Genomic DNA, 18,572 nt, shown 5'->3' with positions numbered 1-18,572 from the left:
GATTGGCCACTTCCAAAGGAAACGGCTAATGAAATAAAAGTAGCACCATTAGATTCCACATTGGTATTAGTTTAGTGATTAAACACATGTATAGGAAAAGTGCTAATAAAATAAAAGTAGTGTTGATCCATCCTTTCTTATATGCTCTTTTCAAATATCATAGTCACTTTTTTGACAGCATACCAATCCCACCCACCCCCAGTGCTTTAGTTAGGAGGGGGAGGCAACATGGATTGCTGTCCCAATGCAGCCTCTATGGGATCCCATATGGGACGATTTTTTTTTAATACTGTGATCTACATATATTGTGGTAGTGACAAGGAAGGGGTGCAAAAACCAACATTCCTCCTGGGTGCTGAAAATCCATGCTAGACCTATCACTCCTGATGGTCCTGTATATGGCCTTAGTAATACAATCTCTGTTAATTGAATCTAGTAGTAGGGAACACATTTTCTGTTATCTTAGCTTTACTTGTGTCTGTGATTGATTACAGTGTGTTCCAAAATATTAGTTGAAATAATTTTAGAAAGTAGATAATGATGCAGGGAAACATGTTACTCTGATTGATAGAAACCTGCCACATATTGTCTTAGAGGCATTAGCTTCATAACACTTGTCTTAGGTTATGTCTGTCCAAGATCACTCTAGTATAAAAAAAAGACTTAAAGACTACAACCAAAAATTACAGTAACACCTGTAAAATCTTTTATTGTCAAATTTCATGAAATGTTTGCAAAGAAAGCTGTAGTGTCCCATTTTGAGGTCAATAATATCCTCACTCCTTCTGAACATGGCTTCAGATCTGGCAGATCCATCAATACTAACTTTCTGCACAAGTATTATTATGTTACAGCAACTCTTGACAAAAATTTTCCCATCAACATGATCCATCTTGACCCAGCAAAAGTCTTTGGTAAAGTTTTTAACGATTCCTTGTCATAAATTTGGAAGCTGTAGCTATAGATCTTGCTGCTACACAATAGATAAAGGACTTTCTCTCAGATAAAATCCAAGCTGTCAGAATTTATGGTCATGTTTTTCTCCTCTACAACAGTTTTAAGCAGTGTCCCTCAGGGTACTATTCTTAGACCAAGCCTCAAGGCACATTATTTGCTATATGTGACATTTTAGTCTTCCCATGGCAGAAGACGCCTTAGATATTCTTGTTTGCAGCTTTGAGAGAAGCAAGCCATCCAACAAAATTATGGAGCCCAGGCAGATTAGCTTTTGAACTACATCAATACTAGTGATGCTGTCTGGGCTAACTGAGGAAACAGCAGCTGAAAAAGATGGATATGTGGCCATAATTTTGTTTTTGCTCAAGGGGTAGAGATCAGAAGGTAAATGACGTTTTAAAATATGGTGGCCAAGAAAGGACTGAATATGATTTTTGATAACCAGTTGTACTTGGTGATTTTGGGAAAACTTTAGTGAGTTCTTTTAAAATAAAAGTGATAAAAGTAAGTTCAGATATTACAATTAAAGGCATTAACTTGGTTTCTCTACCATGTAAACTACTAATGCCTCCATCCCCCAACTGTGACACATGTGGAGTGTATGAAGATATACATCACATCATCTTTAACTGTACAAAATATGAAAAAGAGAGGGAAGTACTAAGAATTTGCTGTGAGAAGGCATTTAATGCATTCACAACTCGTTCTGTTCTGGGACACCACACGTCTTCTCCATAGGCTACACGACTTAGCACAAACCTCTTTGGTAGATTTGTTAAGACTACTGGTTTGGTTCATTCCCTATAAGTTTTTTTTTGCACCTATATGATAGCGATTTTAGAACTATCCTATTTATCATTTTAGATAAATTTTATCTGCATTTGGTTGTATGAGATTCTTTATAATGTGTAAAAATTGTATTACTTATTATAATTTTGTTGTATATGTATTTTAATTGCTGTTTGACAATGCATAGTTGCAGTATTTTGATTCCTGTTTTTCAATGCAGGCAGTTGCTGCAGGAAAATAACCCCCCTCCATTAGCAAGTCGAGTGATTCTGTTCTGGGTCAGTGAATACTGACTGAAGTGACACCCAAGCAAGCTAGTGATTATAGAAGGCACAGAACAACTGAGTGATACACACGCATTTGACCTATTGGTCAAACGTGTCAAGCCAAATCGAGTTGGTCCAAAAGCGTTTGCTCAGGATCATTTAAAAAGAAGGCAAAATTCTATACTCCTTCCTCCTTAAAGCCGCACGCATTACCACCTTAAAAGAAAGGAGGGAAAAAATTTGCCTGCTTTTCGCTAAATCAGTCATTTCCAATCCCTGTACTAAGGACTTCTCCCTGATTTTCACAATCCCATTAGACTCCAACTCCCCCGGTCAGCCTCCTTAGCAATCCCAACTTGATCTGCAATCCATGCTGTTACAGAAAGGTTTTGTAAAAGTTTTATCTCCTTTATTCTGGAACACCTTAATAATAATCCGTGATTATGTACTTGCCAAATTCCCCTTTTCCTTTATTGCCGTTTTTTATTTTTTATTTACTGCAATGTTTTTGTAATTTGATTGTTAAGTTTACTGATTTGCCCTTTATCTTTGATGATTTTGCTTTTTTAATTTCTTCTTAATTTTAGGTGTTTGACTTAATGTACTGATTTGAATTTTTTTTTCTTAGAAAAAATTCAAAGACATATAAAGACATATAACTTATAGACATATAAAAACAAATACTTGGACATATAAATCGAATTCGGCTCTATAGAGCTTGTGATAGTCTTTTGAAAATAAATATTATCTTATCTCTTATCTTACCTAAACTACTTACCATGATGGTACTTATTAGACTGTTAGACATTGCAGATAAACCTTCAAGAAAAGAACTATGTGGTTTTAGGAAGCAGAGAGGATGCACAGACCAAATTTTTACTCTTAGATTAATAATTGAGAAGTTTGTGGATCTCCATAGCCCATGAATATAGACTTTCATAGATTATGAATATGTATTTGCTGCAGCTGATAGAAAGGCTTCATTGAAGGTCCTATCATTGTAGAATGTACCATATAAGTGTGTTAAAATGATTAGTGCAATGTATGAAAATAATATTTATGAGGGTAAGTTAGGAAATGTGGCAAGTAGTTGGTCCTGTGCAGAGTCAGGAATTTGGCAGAGTTTTGTCTTATCCCCATGTCTATGTACTATTTAATGGAGGAACAGAGGAAAGGCAATATGACAACAGGGATGAAGGGTTGATAAAAATTGCGCTGTTTGATGATTCATCTGGGGCCAAACAAAAACCAAACAATCTTTGACTGAGGGTAAAAAGGGGATATAAGAAATAATTTAGAAGAGATATGAACTTCATAGGAGGGAGTAAGAAGTGAATTTTGAATGGATTGTTGTGAAGTAGAATTATATATGGCTATGGCCTGCTAGTTCGGGTCTACAGCGAGCTGTTGAAGCCTCATTTAAAGACTAATTTTCATATCTACCTTTATTTCACAAATTTTTCTTGATAATGCTGCCAGCCATAAAGTGCCATATGATACTTTATGTGTCCAAATCTAGAGCAGAAAAGCTAGGAAAAATGAAAAGGATACTGTCATAATCTTCATAGTTTAAAACTTGAAACTTAAGTTTTACATCCTCCCTCTAGTAAGTTTCATAGATTGTGGGCTGACAATCAGAAGTAGAATGCTACTGCAACATTGTATCAAGGCATAAGAAAGAAATAGACAATTGCATTATTCATGAATTTTTTTTGTATTTATGACTTTTAGATTGCTTCAAAATTTATGAAATTTTAGTATGACTATGATGCTCGAGACTATGAATATGGCTCTGGAGACCCTCGTATGGATTTAGCTTATGAAAAACAGCAATATGCTACAAATCAGTATGCCCAGTATGCACTGCCTGATCCTGTTAAGAAGTTCCTCCCATGGTTTAGAGATGTCATTATGATGTGCCGTGTGGCTGAAATTCAACATGCATATGATGTCATGTAAGTTGTTTCCTTCTTTTTTTTCTTTTTTTTACTGTTGAATGAGGTCTGTGTATGTCGAATTGCTCAATTTCATAAAAAAAAGGAAGAGGAAAGTGAGGAAAAGAACATTTTCTTGAAGTATGAATGTGTCTTAAGTGCATTTGAGCATGGTGTTTGTCAAGTTGACCTGAGAATTAGATATTCACTACTCAATAACGATTTTTACTTTCATCATTTTGTGGTTTAATTACATTTTGTAAAATTAATGTTTGATTTTAACTGATAAAGATACTAATATAAAAAAAAGAGCTCATCCGTTTGGATTCGAAATTGCCCAAATAGCAGACACTTCAGTGCTTTGTCTTAGAACTCTAACTCAAATCAGCTTCAATGGTTCAAAAGAAGTTTTGACTTGTTTCTCACAAATAGAGCTTTGCCCCCTCCTCATAATATGAACAGGCTGGAATGATTGGCTTGCTCTCTTTCATTTGTTATATCTTTGTAATCTTATTGGCAGCAAATTTGTAGTTCTATTAATTTTTAATTCACATTCCCATAATAAAATAGAGATGCATAGGTCTGATCTTAAAGGGGAAGGTAGACTGCTGGAAATTTTTTTCTGGGTTAAGGAGTATAAAAACATTTTTAACCTTCACATAAATTTTCTGAAAGAGAGATCCTTTCTATCAATCTAATGATGAGTCCCCCCCACCCTAGGTTTGGTCCAAACCAGGGAAAACTGTGTCCTTAACATAAATTCCTGTCATATAGTTTTTTTGAATAAACCTTTTTTCTAAGGTTCCTGTCAAATTAAAAGTTTATAAATAAAGAGAAAAAAATACCGTCGCTTACATAGCTTTAGCAGTTTTCACAAAAAAAAAACTACTAAAAGTACCAAATAATTCTCAATTTTCTAATAGAAAAGAATCCACATGGCTTTGATAAATCCTGGTATAATTAATTTCTGCTCATATTAGCTTTCAGAGTCCTTGAAACTGACTGTCTCTTATTGTTGTTTCTAGCTTTCCGAAACTAACCGAAGACCATTTTAAAAGCTCACCATGGCCTGAGGTTGAAGAGATCATTCCCATAGTAGGAGATGACCCTGTAAGTAGTATATTTTCATTTTGTATTCAAAATCTTTCTTTACCTGGTTGTGTGACTTTTAATTCTTAGTATTTTGTGTAATTTTTACGGAACTATTTCACGCTTGCATAGGTTGTATGATTTTAGTAATTTTATTTTCCAAGTATTTGTTATGATGTAGTCCTAAACGCTGAAGGTTCGTTGCCCTAAACTAAACTTTGACATTTGTACCCGGTTTTTGCCTCTCCCTCTTCAGTTACAGTAAGTTTACATCTTCATTAACTATTTTAATTGCGGTAAATAGATGTTTTGCAGTGAATTTGATTACTGAAAAACTTTTTTTTTTTTTTTTTTTTTTTTTTTTTTTTTTTTTTTTTTTTTTTTTTTTTTTTTTTAAGGAAAATGTATGAACTTAGAAGTCTCATACGAAAGAAATTGGAGTTGTATATCTGTTCTTTCGTTTGCTGGAAAAAGCGGTGAACTATGCTGTGCATACAGAGCAGAGCTCAGTGGGCTCTCCCTTTGAGTAATGACAAGGTGGACCCATACATTTTGGGTCGAGGCTAAGGCCTCACGTGCTCGTTGCATCCCTCCCATTGAGTAACTATTGTGTATTTAGATTTGTTTTATTATCTCTGTTCCTTTTTTTCATCTCGTAATTTCTTTCTGTCCTGTGTTTTAACTTCTGGGTTTATTCCTTTTACAGTATGCATTGCTTTTAAATTTTCTGATTTTATTTAATCCTGTACTAAGGACGGTTTGTTTTTTATTCAAACGCAGTATGTGCGATATTATTTCCTTTTTTAATTTCATTTGGGCAAACTCTCAATTCTTAGTTATTTCTTTCTTGTTTTCCGAACTTTGTCGCAGCTGTTCAGTTTTGTTTAGATCTTTCGAAACAAAAGTAGTACAGTATTCACAGGTTGGAGGTACACACTGGGATAGGTCCTGGTGTGTCGATTGATCCCCAGTCACGAAACCTACTGCTTTATTTTTACTACTGTTCTACAAACTAGTCTCCTGTTTCTATATGCGCTACTACTACGACAAACTCGTCGCCAATCTACTCGAGGCCAGGAAATTGCAAAAAGCATTGTCAAATTGAACTACTTTGGCTGTGTGTGGCTAATTTATTTTCACGTTTCAACACGAAAGCACTGCTAAAAATGTAGGATGTCCCCAAGACTTCATAATTTGGAACGACCCCCCCCCCTCCCCAATAAAAAAAAAAGATAAGAAAATCGTGGTTCTCAGGTATGATTAGACACATGGTGTGTCCAGGGGGCAAAAATGTTCTTATTTTGACGTTCTTAATACTTTAAGGGTAAAAAGCGGCGGGGATGGCATCCGAAGATACGCTTCTGACGACTGGCGCCTCAAAGCAGCGCATTCGACCGCTTGTGTGGGCCGCTTTCAGTGTTTCTTGGGGGTCCTAATACTGTGTTTACCACAATTTTGCCTTTAATCGAGCGCCTTGACACTGCAATTGTGCCTCGCTTATTTTTTTGTTGGATATTTGTCTCGAGTTTTGGCGGACGAAGTTTTGAACGGACTTTTTTCCCACTTGTCCAAATTTATCCTCATCGATTGTATGGTGCAATGGAATTATGTATGTGTTATATATGTATAAAACACATTTGACTGAAGGGGCTGGAAGACTGGTAAATTTGTTGAATGTTCGATTAAATCGCTTGCTAAAATATAAGTGAATGTTTTCACTTATATTTGCCCCTGTCGCAATTGCGTCCCAACCTCCTTCCCTCTAAAGCCTGGATGCATAAATAACTTCTGAGACCACATTGTCTTTCGATTTACAGTTGAAACGAAAATATACTAAATAGATCAAATTTATTTTAATAATACAATGTCCTATTAGAAAATTTTATTCGTTTTTGATATATATATATATATATATATATATATATATATATATATATATATATATATATATATTCGTTTCAATGCCTGGATATAGCCCTACGCTATATACAAAGTGTGCTGATTTTTTTAGTTTGCTCAGCTTTTTTTCCATTCACAAGCGACTCACAATATCAAATACAAAAAAAGCAAAGAAAAACAGTAAACTTTTGTCCATAGTTGCAATTACAACGCTAGCAATCATTATATTGGGAAAGGGTGTTGAATGGTGAAAGGTATCTTATCTTTTAGCTAGCAAATTTATTATGCATTCAAAAAATTTAAAAAAGAACTTGTGTGTAAAGCATATTTGATAGGTTCACTCCAAAACGTCCCTCAGTTGTCCAACGGTTTTTTTTTAAGAGAAGACTGAACATCTTTATAGTAGAACCTGCTTGTACTTGTTTTAAATTGACTTCTTTTTTTCAGTATTGGTTCTTGTCTTTTCATTTGAGCAGTTTTAGTTAATTTCGTATTAAATAATTTCTTTAAGTATTTTTTTTTATTGTTTAATTACGAACGATTTGTATTTTGAAAATAAAGTTGTCTATCTAAGAGATTTCAGTAGTCCAAGACATAAGAGTTATCATATTAAAAAACGTATTTTCGCCATCCCCATTTTTAGTAATAGTTTATGAAAACATAAATGTCAACCAACGAACATTTTGCCAATAATTTCCGGAAAGATATACTGTGCTGTGAAACTAAAAAAAAAACCATAAAATTTAAACGTAGATTTGCAACTAAAATATTTAACACAAGCATGGAAAGAAGATAAAACAAAATGATAAAACATTTGGTTGATCTGCATTTACTTCTTTGAAGAAAAACCTTTCAAGTTCTTTTTTTAATCTATGAAAATCAATCAATAACTGTCTCCAGTAATGTCTGTTTTGTTGGATAAGCTCAACAACCGCTATAATTAACTGCTTTTTACTGAAATGTATTTATTGGTAAAAATTATTGTCAACAATTATATTGTTAGTAGGGTGAAAATACACCTTGAATGTCAGTTATTTAATCAATTATTTGATTTATTATTTAATCCTGCAATGACATTTACCTATGTTGAGTCAGTAATTCTGATCGGAATCGCAAGATGGGAAGAGCTTTTCTCTTGATAGAAACTGGTCCTTCTTTGGTAATGTAATTTTTGATTTAATTGTTTAATTGTTAATTTTAGTAATTTATGGGAGAGAGCTTGCAGAATACTTAGAATCATTCTGGTTGGTAGATTGCAATCAAATGTGCTTTCAAGTTTACAAAAAGTAAGCCTTTGTGGTGAAGTTTAGGTAGATATTACAATGTATATACGCAAATATTAAAAAGAAAATGATTAGGAAAAGAGAGTATAAGAGTTTAGTGAGAGCAGAAGCAAGCATGATGCAGGTCTGACCTCTGGGGAAGGAGGGGTTTCAACGTTTTCTGGTGAAATGAGTATAAAAAATACCATTTTGCTCAGCTCTACCACTTGGTTGGATTTATATTGGGGATGAGATTTGTAAAACAGCTTACAAGGGATCCCCCTTGTATCCCTGGGCATGGAGCCTTTCGAGGGGGAATAAGTGTATTGTATTTCTATTTTATATTCTTCTATTTCAGTAAACGCGGGCTTTTCAGTCGAGAAAAGCCCGCGTTTGCTGAAATAAAAGAATCTTCTTCTTCTTCTTAATCAGCAGACGGGCTTTTCAGTCGATACTATTTAGCCCTTTTCTTTTTGGCTCACTCTGTGGGATCGACAGAGCTATGGAGCTGGTTTGTCTTATATGATTTGTATCTGCTCAGATTTCTTGAAGTATATCTTTTGATACCAGCAGTTGAATTATAAGAGAATATATATTGAGCTCTGTGCTCTGCGAGAGAGTATGGTCAGCAAGACTCTTGGCTGTTAGTGCATTTTTGTGGTATCTGAAGCATTCTAACATTTTACATCGCAGGGTATATTGTGCAGACGTCAGCATATTACATTCAAATAGGCAGTGATCTATTGTTTCATTCTTAAGACTACATGACCTGCAAAGGGGGGACGAGGGAACTTCGGCACTTGAATTAGGGATCTGATATGAAAATGCCTGAAAATTTAGCCCATTTGAACCTGACCGAATTCTATGATAAATCTTGGAAAGGTGCTTACTTGGGAAAGGTGATAGGGTAGGATTCTTATTATTTAGCAGTACCTCTGTAAGTCTCCAGCGGTAAATATCTCTAATGGGGATTGGTCTCCCACTTGGCTCGTCAATATTTAAAGCATTTTTTGCTATTTCATCTGCCTTATGGTTACCTATTATACCCGAGTGGCTTGGAATATACTGGATATGAGTTAAAATACCTTTTGAAGCAAAAATATCAATAATCCTAAGACAAAGAAATGTGTCAATATCCATCTTATTTTGAGAAGCTGACGAAAGAAGCTCAAGGCTTGACAAAGAATCAGAATATATTATAATATTTTTAATATTAACACTCATATATTCATTAACCATGAGGAAATCTAATGCCATGGTTATGGCATTTAGCTCGGCAGACATTACAGATGAATTATCGTGTAATCTCTCTCCTAAAGCGATATTATGGGTTGGGAAGAATGCTCCGCTTGCCACTTTCTCATTCATTTTGGACCCATCTACAAAAATTTGGAGATGGTTTTTATAAGCAACATTATATAGCTCGGCAAATTTTTTCTGGATAAAAGAAATGGGGGTAAGTTCTTTGGTCCACTTTGAGAAGTCAGTCTTTATTATGTGGGTTGACCAACTCCAAGGGGGGGTTTGGGTGAATGTGGGTGCAATAGATTTTACTGGCACTGGGAACTTGTTCTGGATATTTGCATATTCATTTGCAACGCCTCTAAACACAGATGGATTTCTTAACCAGTTATGCAGGGTATGAGAATCATTGGCTTCAATTTTTGTAAGGTAATTAATTAATAGAGACCTTCTTCTTTCGTTTATTGGTGATAGTCCACTCTCAGTAAGCATAAACTTAGTTTTTGTTGGTTTCCTAAGACTAAATATAAGACGAATTATATCATTTTGCGTCGTTTCGATTTTTTGCATGTGGGTCTTAACACAAGCACCATAAACTATGAGGCCATAATCAGTATGGGGTCTTATATATGATTTATAAAATTGGAGTAGTGTTTTCTCGTTACAGCCCCAAGGTGTGGCTAGTAGCCTTTTAATTATTCTTATTTTTCTATAGCACTTTTTTATTGTGTTTCTAATGTGGAGGTGGAAGTTTAGTTTTTGATCAAGTATGAGCCCTAGATAATTAATTTGATTGTCCTCTGGGATAAGTATTCCATTTAATGTTAGCCTTGCATTATAATGATTTCGCTTATGGTGGAATTGGATAATTTTTGACTTTGTGGGTGCAGTAGGTAAAATGGACTTTTGGGAGAACTTTTCAAATTGGAAAAGTGCATTTTGCAGCTTTAAATGCGCAATCTCGAAGGTATTGCCTGTTGCTCATAATACCAGATCGTCAGCGTATTGTAGATTGGTATGTGGGAGGTTCATGTCCCATAGAAATAGTGAAAATAGGAGGCAGCTCAGGACTGCACCCTGTGGAAGGCCTTTGGTTATTGAAGTTTTGGGTGAAGAGGCTGAACCTTCACAAACAATGAAACTTCGGTTTTCTATGAAGGATTTTATGAAGGATACAAGTTTGGGGGGTAGTCCAAGGTTTGTAAGTTTAACTAAGAGAATCTGGTGGTCAACATTATCATATGCTCCTTCAAAATCTAGGAATGCAGCAGTTAAGACATTATTTTTTGATAGGGATTCATTTATTGCATTTGTTAACACTATGAAAGCATCTGTTGATGAGTGGTGTTTCCTGAAGCCAGTTTGTGTATGAGGTATCAGATTATTCTTCTCAACAAACCATAGCAGCCGATGGTAAATCATTTTCTCCATTAATTTTCCCATCACTGGGGTAATCATCATGGGTCTATATGACTCAGGGTCATGTTTAGGTTTGTTTTTCTTTAAAATTGGTATGAGAGATGAACATTTCCAGTTATTAGGGAATGTGGATGTAGCCCATGCATGGTTATAGCAATTTAGGAGCTCCTGTTTGTACAAAGGGGTAAGATTCTTTATCCATATAGGGTGTATATTATCATAGCTACTTGTGGCATTGGCCTTGATATGCTGTATTGCATTTATGCAATACAATATAGAATTGTATTATATTGAATAAACTTCTTCTTCTTCTTCTGACAAAAAATGCATGCGGTAGTGCACTATATAATATCCTTAAGCGGGCGGCCAGACCTTGATGCTCGATCCTCCTTTGTGTTTAGGCTTGTTATGGTTGTGAACTTAATGTGCATATTATTTTTTTTCATTACAGCAATTTATTATATTGTACAAAGAGCTTTACTACCGGCATATTTTCGCTAGAGTAACTGGTGGCCCGACTATACATCAAAGATTTGAATCGTATTACAACTATTGTCAACTATTTAACATGATTTTGAGTAAGTAGCTTCTCTAAATCTGGTTATAATCGCTTAACAATTTAATAGTATAATCCTAGCTATTGGTACTTGCAACAAATTTGGTATATTAATAAAGGCAATACAAAAGGAAATAGCTTTACGATGGGCTTATTCTGAAATAAAAACTATTATTGCGATATCTATCATTGTCTCGCCCATCCAAATTAAAAAGTAAAAATTCCTAAAAGCCCCGCGGGTAGCAGTAGCATTATTCTGCTACCAATATTAATTAAAATTCAGAAAGACTAGTTAGCTTTATAAAACTGTTTGGTTACGTTTCAGGGTGTTGGTTTTTTTGTATGCTTTTGAGACTATCTAGAGTTCCCCTGTTTGTCAGATTCTAAAAGTTTGGGTCGTATTTTGTATAGCTTGTCAATCAAAATTATCAACTTGCGACAACAAGCAATGAATTCGTGAAAAAAAAAAAATCGTCGTAAATTTTGACAAATTTTGGGAAGAATTATATTCAAAGCACTATTCTATTCGTTATGAATGCATAAGAGGTGGTCTTTTTTTTTACATCGAATTCATAGAGCGAACCGGATACATGTACAGAAACCTCGACTTTTGCAAATAACTATTATAATTAAACACCAATGTCTTGAGTTATTAGTAATTTTATATCATTTCTGAAATAACAATAGTATTAGTCTTAATGAAGTAGACTGATTATCTGACCTTTCTCAAAGGAAAGAGTAAAGAATTTGGGATGTGTCACTTTGAGGTTGCCATCCTGAGTGAGGTAACCACCAGATTTTTAAGAACTTACCATCCACTATTCTTGTCTTCATAATCTAAATTTGCTTTCTCAAAAATCAATTAGATTTATTTATTTTTTAGTTTTTTATTCTAATTTAAAATTGCTTTGATTCTTGTTGGAGCATAACTTGGATTCTGATAAGAATATAAGAGTGTTTTTTTTAACAGGTAAATTTAAGGCGTTTCCTTGATGGGATTGATGTCCTGGTAGAATTCCTGTGGGGGGGATATAGCTGAAAATATTTCGAAAACTTTATCATTCCTTGTAACGTAAGTGATAAGTAGCCCACTAAAAAATTTCTGTATAAATTTAGCGGCTGTTGACGTTGTTTGTCCACGCTTAAGTTTTGTTTCCGTTCGAGAAATTCGTAATCTATTTATTGGAATTCATTTTGTCATCCAGGGTGGATCCATTTTGCAGATTGTCAGCAAATCTTATTCTGAGCTTCTGAAAGCCATGCTAAGTTTTTTTTTTCAGTTTTCAGCTGCCTCAGTTTAAATCTAGAATCAATCTAATTTACTTTACAGGTGCTCCAACTCCTGTTAATCTGGAGCTGCCAAATCAATGGCTCTGGGAAGTCATAGATGAGTTTATTTATCAATTTCAAGCTTTTGCTCAATATAGATGCAAAATGGACAAGAAGACAGTTGAAGACATTGAGATGTTGAAAGCGAATCCAAGAGTGTATAGTATTCACTCTGTACTGAATGTTCTGCACTCGCTTATTGACAAGTCCAATATTAACAAACAACTCGAGGTTAGCCATTTTCATCCTCTCTATGATATTTCATCTGACTCAGTGTTATGGTAAATAAAAAATGTTGTTCAAAATGTGTATCGTTTTCAGTAAGTTGTTGGTTGACTCTCATCTCTATTAGGGATTTGAGTTTTTGAATAACATATTCTAGTTGCTTTCGCATTCATCATGTGAACGCACGCACGTTACATACGAACACACTCATATCACATTCATCTTGCTATTTACCATTTAAACTTCAAAATCTACTAAAACTACTAACAACTCACTCCAACACCAAGCCGTTTAAGGCCAACACATCTGTGGACTATTCTTCTATACCCCAATCTATTTAAAGCACTATTCTTTACACCCCCAAGAAGTTCCAATTTCCCTTAAATCCTTACTTAATACCCCCTCCAACCCAGTTTGGGTATGATCTATTTTTCATTTGGCCCTATATGGTTGGCCGAAAAAGTTGATTTTTGGCAATCCTTCATCCTAGTATATCTTAGCCATCTAAGCCTTTCTCTCATTATAGCCCTAGAGAAGTAAAATACAGTCGAATTTTTTGTACAGCTTACTGTTTTAAGGACAGTCAGTCATAGAATCTGTAGACAATTCCTCTGGAAAAATCTAACAATCCTCCTCAGTCTCTCGGGAGCACACATGTTTCGGAGCCATACTTGATTACTGTCATCCCAGTAGCATCCAATATTCTAATTTTAGTTCGCAGACTTATCTTCCTATTCTTTCAAACTTTCTTCAATTGTGAAAAAAGCACACTGAACCTTGGCTATTTTACTTTTAACATCTTCACTGCATCCACCATCTACAGTATTAATTCTCAGTCTAAGTGACTTAGTCTTTTTAGCATTAATTTTCAAGCCTATGCTTGCGTCCTGAGCTCTCAAACACTCGAAAACATCATTCCTTTTGCTAACACTTTTATCTTGGATACTCAAATCATTAACATGATCTAAGTCTTGGAGACGTTTTGCTTGCTCATTTGGTTCTATGCTGCCCCATAAACTCTGTTGCTTCTGACAAAATCCATCAAAATGGTCTATAGAAATGGGGATAGAAAGCAATCCTGTTCATCTCTTGATTCAATGTGGAACCAATTGCTATTGTCATCTCTCCAAAATCACTTATTCTAAATATACTTTTTTTGTCCATTCTTACACCCTCTCAAAGGAATTCGATGGCTTGATAGTTTCAATTGTTTTAGAAAGTTGCAGAACACTTAAATCCGCAAGGTATTTAGTGGGTAGAGTTATCCGTATTGTTGAAAACGTGTTTATTGACAAGTCAGACTTACAACTCGATGTTAAGACTAATTTTTCTCTCTTTGGAAAGCGAATTTTTGAAAGAGTATTATTTAGTAATAGATAACGAGAATAACCAAGATGGCTAAATTGTACCACTTTCTTTGTTATTCTTATGTGTAAATGGGTTCATTCGAAGGGGATTCGCAATTTCGTTAGTTTAATAACTTTATAACCTCTCTTGTCAATCCTGGCTAAGTTCTACGAAAATATGCCTTATTATTGAACTTTCATGTTTAGTATTGTATAAACTTCTAGTTTTAATATTGAAGTCTTTTTTAGTATGAATTTTTGGTATTTAGTATTTCTACTTCGGACAAAGAATGACCATTAAAAATGTAATATAATATCAGGTGGATATAAGGATAAGTTAAGTAGCGTAGAAGTAAAAAAAAAAATGAATGCTTTAATAAAATTGGAAAATAAAATGCCCAATTTTTGCTCGGTTGGACAATTTGTATCCTGAATAAGCAATTAGGGTGTATGGATTGTGACTGAAGTAAGTGATTTGTTTTGTTAGCTAGTAAATGTCAATCAATACTAGGTGCCTGTGAATGGATTTTTTTTTAAAAGAAGCGCATTGTTTTAAATCACGAAAATTGATGAATAATCTGATAAGTCTGATATTATCAGACTTCATCTATCAGACTTCAGACAGATATTATCGGATCTTATTAAGATAAGTGATCTGATAAGTGCTTACACTTTTATTTATTTTAATTTCACTGTAGATTTTTATTTTCTATCAAATAGTTTGACGTTAGTAACTGTAAGTAAGGTTTTCTTCGTTAAATGGAGTTTTAATTTATTAAGTCATGTTTAATTTCTGTTCGTTTTTAATGCCATGCCCAGAGTTATCCTAAGTGTGAACAGCTACTGCTCCTTCAAATTCTATTCTTTACACCAAAGGTTTAACTTGATCCGTGAAAATGCCTCATTTAGTGTATTAACTCTGAAATAAAGTACAGTTCTCCAAAAAAAATTATCGTCGCAGTAATAAGAGGGCTTTCACCCACTTTGCACCATACTGCACGCTTCATCTTGTATTCCTAATCTGAATATTCATTCAGTTCATCTTAAGTGAACAAATTTGGTAAATTGTACATATGCCTTAAAAACTAAAAGGAATTTATAAAAGTGTAAGTCTAAAACCCTATATTGAGGCCTTAGGTACCCCCTCCACAGGGTAGAATCCTTGGGCCAACAACTCAATAAATGGTTTGCTGCTATGCAATAACTCTGTAGCTGCTGTCTTTATTGGATAAAGAGCCTGTAACCCGCGTCAGTATGGCCTCTGTAACTGGAAGGCTCCGTCTGTAGTTTAAAGAATTTTCGATCAATAATATTTTGGTGGTTTTAGCCCAAAGTAGCTATTTAACGGGCCAAACTTCTAGAATATGGCTCTTTCCTGTGGCGTAATATACTTTATTATTTCAATCAGGCACTTCAACTTTAATTGTTCATTTGAGTGAACCCTCTTCCAATAACTTGCGACTATTTGCTCGATACAATCACCCCTGGGGAGAAAAGACGAATGTGCATGCTTGTCCATCTTTTTCTGGAAAAACATGTTTAATTCATCCAGGAAAAACATAAAATTCATCATACTTAACTTTATTGTATAATTTTGTTTAAGATCGCACCTTTTCTTTGGAGAATTTCAGCCCTTTTTCCAAATTTTTCCGATGGCTTTTGGTGAACAACATCAAAGAGGCTACCACTCCCTTCTTCAACTTTTTTTATTCAAGTTTAATATTGGAATAATGATTATGCGAGAATGATTATTATCAATAAAAAGTTGCACCCCTTCCAATATTCTTCAAGAGGAGGGAGAGGAGGTCTGGAATACCGAAGTGATTCAAATGGTTATCATTCCACTATTTTCAAGATGAGTCATTCGCGCAAATCTTTTATACGGATATTGCTCATGAACACCTGTAAAGAGGGTAAGGGAACAATTCCTTTTCACTCGAAAAAAGGAAAGAAAGCAAGGGGACATATAAGTTATATAAGTAGGAAAAATATTTAATGTTTATATTTTGTTATAAAAAAAAGCTTCTAGTAGCGCTTGCCTTCCACCCCAATGGTAATTTTATACTTGCGCTCAGGATGCTCCTTCCTTTTTTGTACCAGTATGCATATGAACTGAATCTTTTATGTTCAGTAAAAAAACATTACGCTGTAAAAGGGAAGCTCGACCAGCATTCATGCTACAAACTTGCAACAAGAACTTTCCTCTGAATGAAGGGAGATTAGAGACCAATTTATACCCTCCCCCCTCCAAACTCCTATATTTCTCCGAAGGATTATTGGCCGCTTTTAAGGCTTTTTGACGCTTCAGGCATAGCCCTCCCCCCATCGCCTACATAAAGATCCTCTAGCCCTCCTCCATATTCGCTGATCCACAATTATATACCGCTATATATAATTATTTCCGGTTTCTCAAGTCAATTAAATGAAGCTTCCAAACAATTGTTGTATAAATCGTATATTTAATATAGGCTATCTGCCTATATTAAATAGGCTATCTACCTATCTGCATCTTTATAAACGACTGCGCCACCACGTGACACTGAAACTAACCCATTGTTTGAAATTTGGAAGCTTAGTGTATAGTTTCATTGTTATTCTAAATCCATTCGTTATTTCATAACTCTCATTCGATGGTATGTTGGTCCCTTCTTGGGTAAAAGTTGTTGTTTTGCGCCACAAAATGGCAAAAAATGCTACTTTGTTGTGGCGCAATATCTATCGCCACTTAAAAAGGGTACTGTAATTTTGAATATCCATTTGAGTATCTGAATGAGCGCTTTCCTAGTTTTTGAGGATTATTGGTTTGATACGATTACCTCTTGAAAAAAGAATAGACAAACAAATATACATGCATCTGTGGTCATTTTTCTAGAGAAAAAAAAAAAATCTGTATACTTGCAGACAGGGGCTTGAAACATCTGCTATACGGCTCTTTGGTATCACGGGATCACGCCGTTTTGAACAGGTAATGACCAGTACTCACGTGATCACGCCTTTTTGAAAGTGTTTTACTTCTTTTTCAAAAGTTAGGCAAACATTTTTAGGTTCGTAAAATTTGGTGGGTAATCTTAAACTTTGTGGATCTTACATATTAATAATTAGCTTTAAAGCGGATTCTTTTGATGGACATGCTGTCGTCAAAGCACATTTTTTATAGTTTTGGTTACTTGTAGGACGAATTGGAAGGTTGAGGGGAAACCGCCTCTAATGCGTAATGATTTCTGTTCGTTTTTAGTTTTAATGTCATTTTGAGATATATGTGTTTTTAGTTTGTTGCTTTTTTTTCCCTTGTGCATGTTATTCTTATGGTCGACAATAGACACCTCAGAACGGGACTGGAGTTGCCACCAGAAGGAAACTGAAGAAGAGAAAAAACTGAAAATGCGCTCGTCGCTGAGGTGAGATTGGATCTCAATGAGATGACGCCTGGACATCAGGACATATGAGAGAGGATTGACTGCTCTTTCTGGAAGCCTTGGGGGTCTCTAGTGGAACAGGAAAAAATAAGGCTGAATCTCCCCTAAAGCGCCCTTTTTATTTTTCCTTTAAGCGAGGAGAGGCTAAAGAGTTAAGATATAATACGAGTCTTTGATAGGATTTTGGCTTTAAAATTTTTTACTTGGTTATGTGTTATAGATTATTATAAGCTAATACTATCTGATTGTTTTAAGGTCTATGCTGCTGGCGGTGATGTAAATTCAGTAGCTGGTGAATTTGGACAGAGATCATTATACAAAATGCTTGGATATTTCAGTCTTATTGGACTGTTGCGACTTCATTCTCTGCTTGGAGATTTTTACCAGGCACTTAAAGTTCTTGAGAATATTGAACTTACAAAAAAGGTACGTTGCTCTTGTTATATGCATTATAAGATACCGCATGTTTTTTTAAGAATAATTATATCAAAAGTATGTTTTCAATGGGGAATCCTAGGGTTCATTATTGAATTGCTGATTATTTAAATTTCAGAGAAAGAAACTATGCTGAACCGTTAAAAAAAAGCGCTCATTCATGTCTAATGTGGGAGTATAGTGTGTTTCGTTGCTCTATTGGGAATTTTGGCTGTTATTAGTTGACTGTACCCGAGAAGAATTTGGCCAGGAATAATTTATATTATTATTGCAAAGTGCGAAGAAAACAAAAATGCTTATTGAAAAAAAAAATTACCAAATAAACACAAAAAAGCAAAATATTAAAGCAAATAATACGATTGCAAAAAGTTTTACATTAAATTAGTTATATAAACAAATTTCTATGTA

At 34.7% G+C, this 18,572-nt stretch overlaps 1 protein-coding gene across 1 annotated transcript in view; it reads left to right on the top strand.

Moving 5' to 3' along the window:
* The window catches only part of LOC136026147 (eukaryotic translation initiation factor 3 subunit L-like), a 54,626-nt gene that overhangs the window by 18,055 nt on the left and 17,999 nt on the right, over positions 1-18,572 (top strand). Inside the window, exons 2-6 of the mRNA XM_065702450.1 lie at positions 3,771-3,967; positions 4,972-5,056; positions 11,309-11,435; positions 12,744-12,973; positions 17,985-18,155. Coding sequence (XP_065558522.1) covers positions 3,771-3,967; positions 4,972-5,056; positions 11,309-11,435; positions 12,744-12,973; positions 17,985-18,155 — 810 coding nt within the window. The remainder of the gene's footprint in view (positions 1-3,770; positions 3,968-4,971; positions 5,057-11,308; positions 11,436-12,743; positions 12,974-17,984; positions 18,156-18,572) is intronic.

Source organism: Artemia franciscana, chromosome 4, assembly GCF_032884065.1.
Source record: "Artemia franciscana chromosome 4, ASM3288406v1, whole genome shotgun sequence".
Classification (NCBI taxonomy): Eukaryota; Metazoa; Arthropoda; class Branchiopoda; order Anostraca; family Artemiidae; genus Artemia; species Artemia franciscana.
This window is presented reverse-complemented; position numbering and strand designations above follow the sequence as displayed.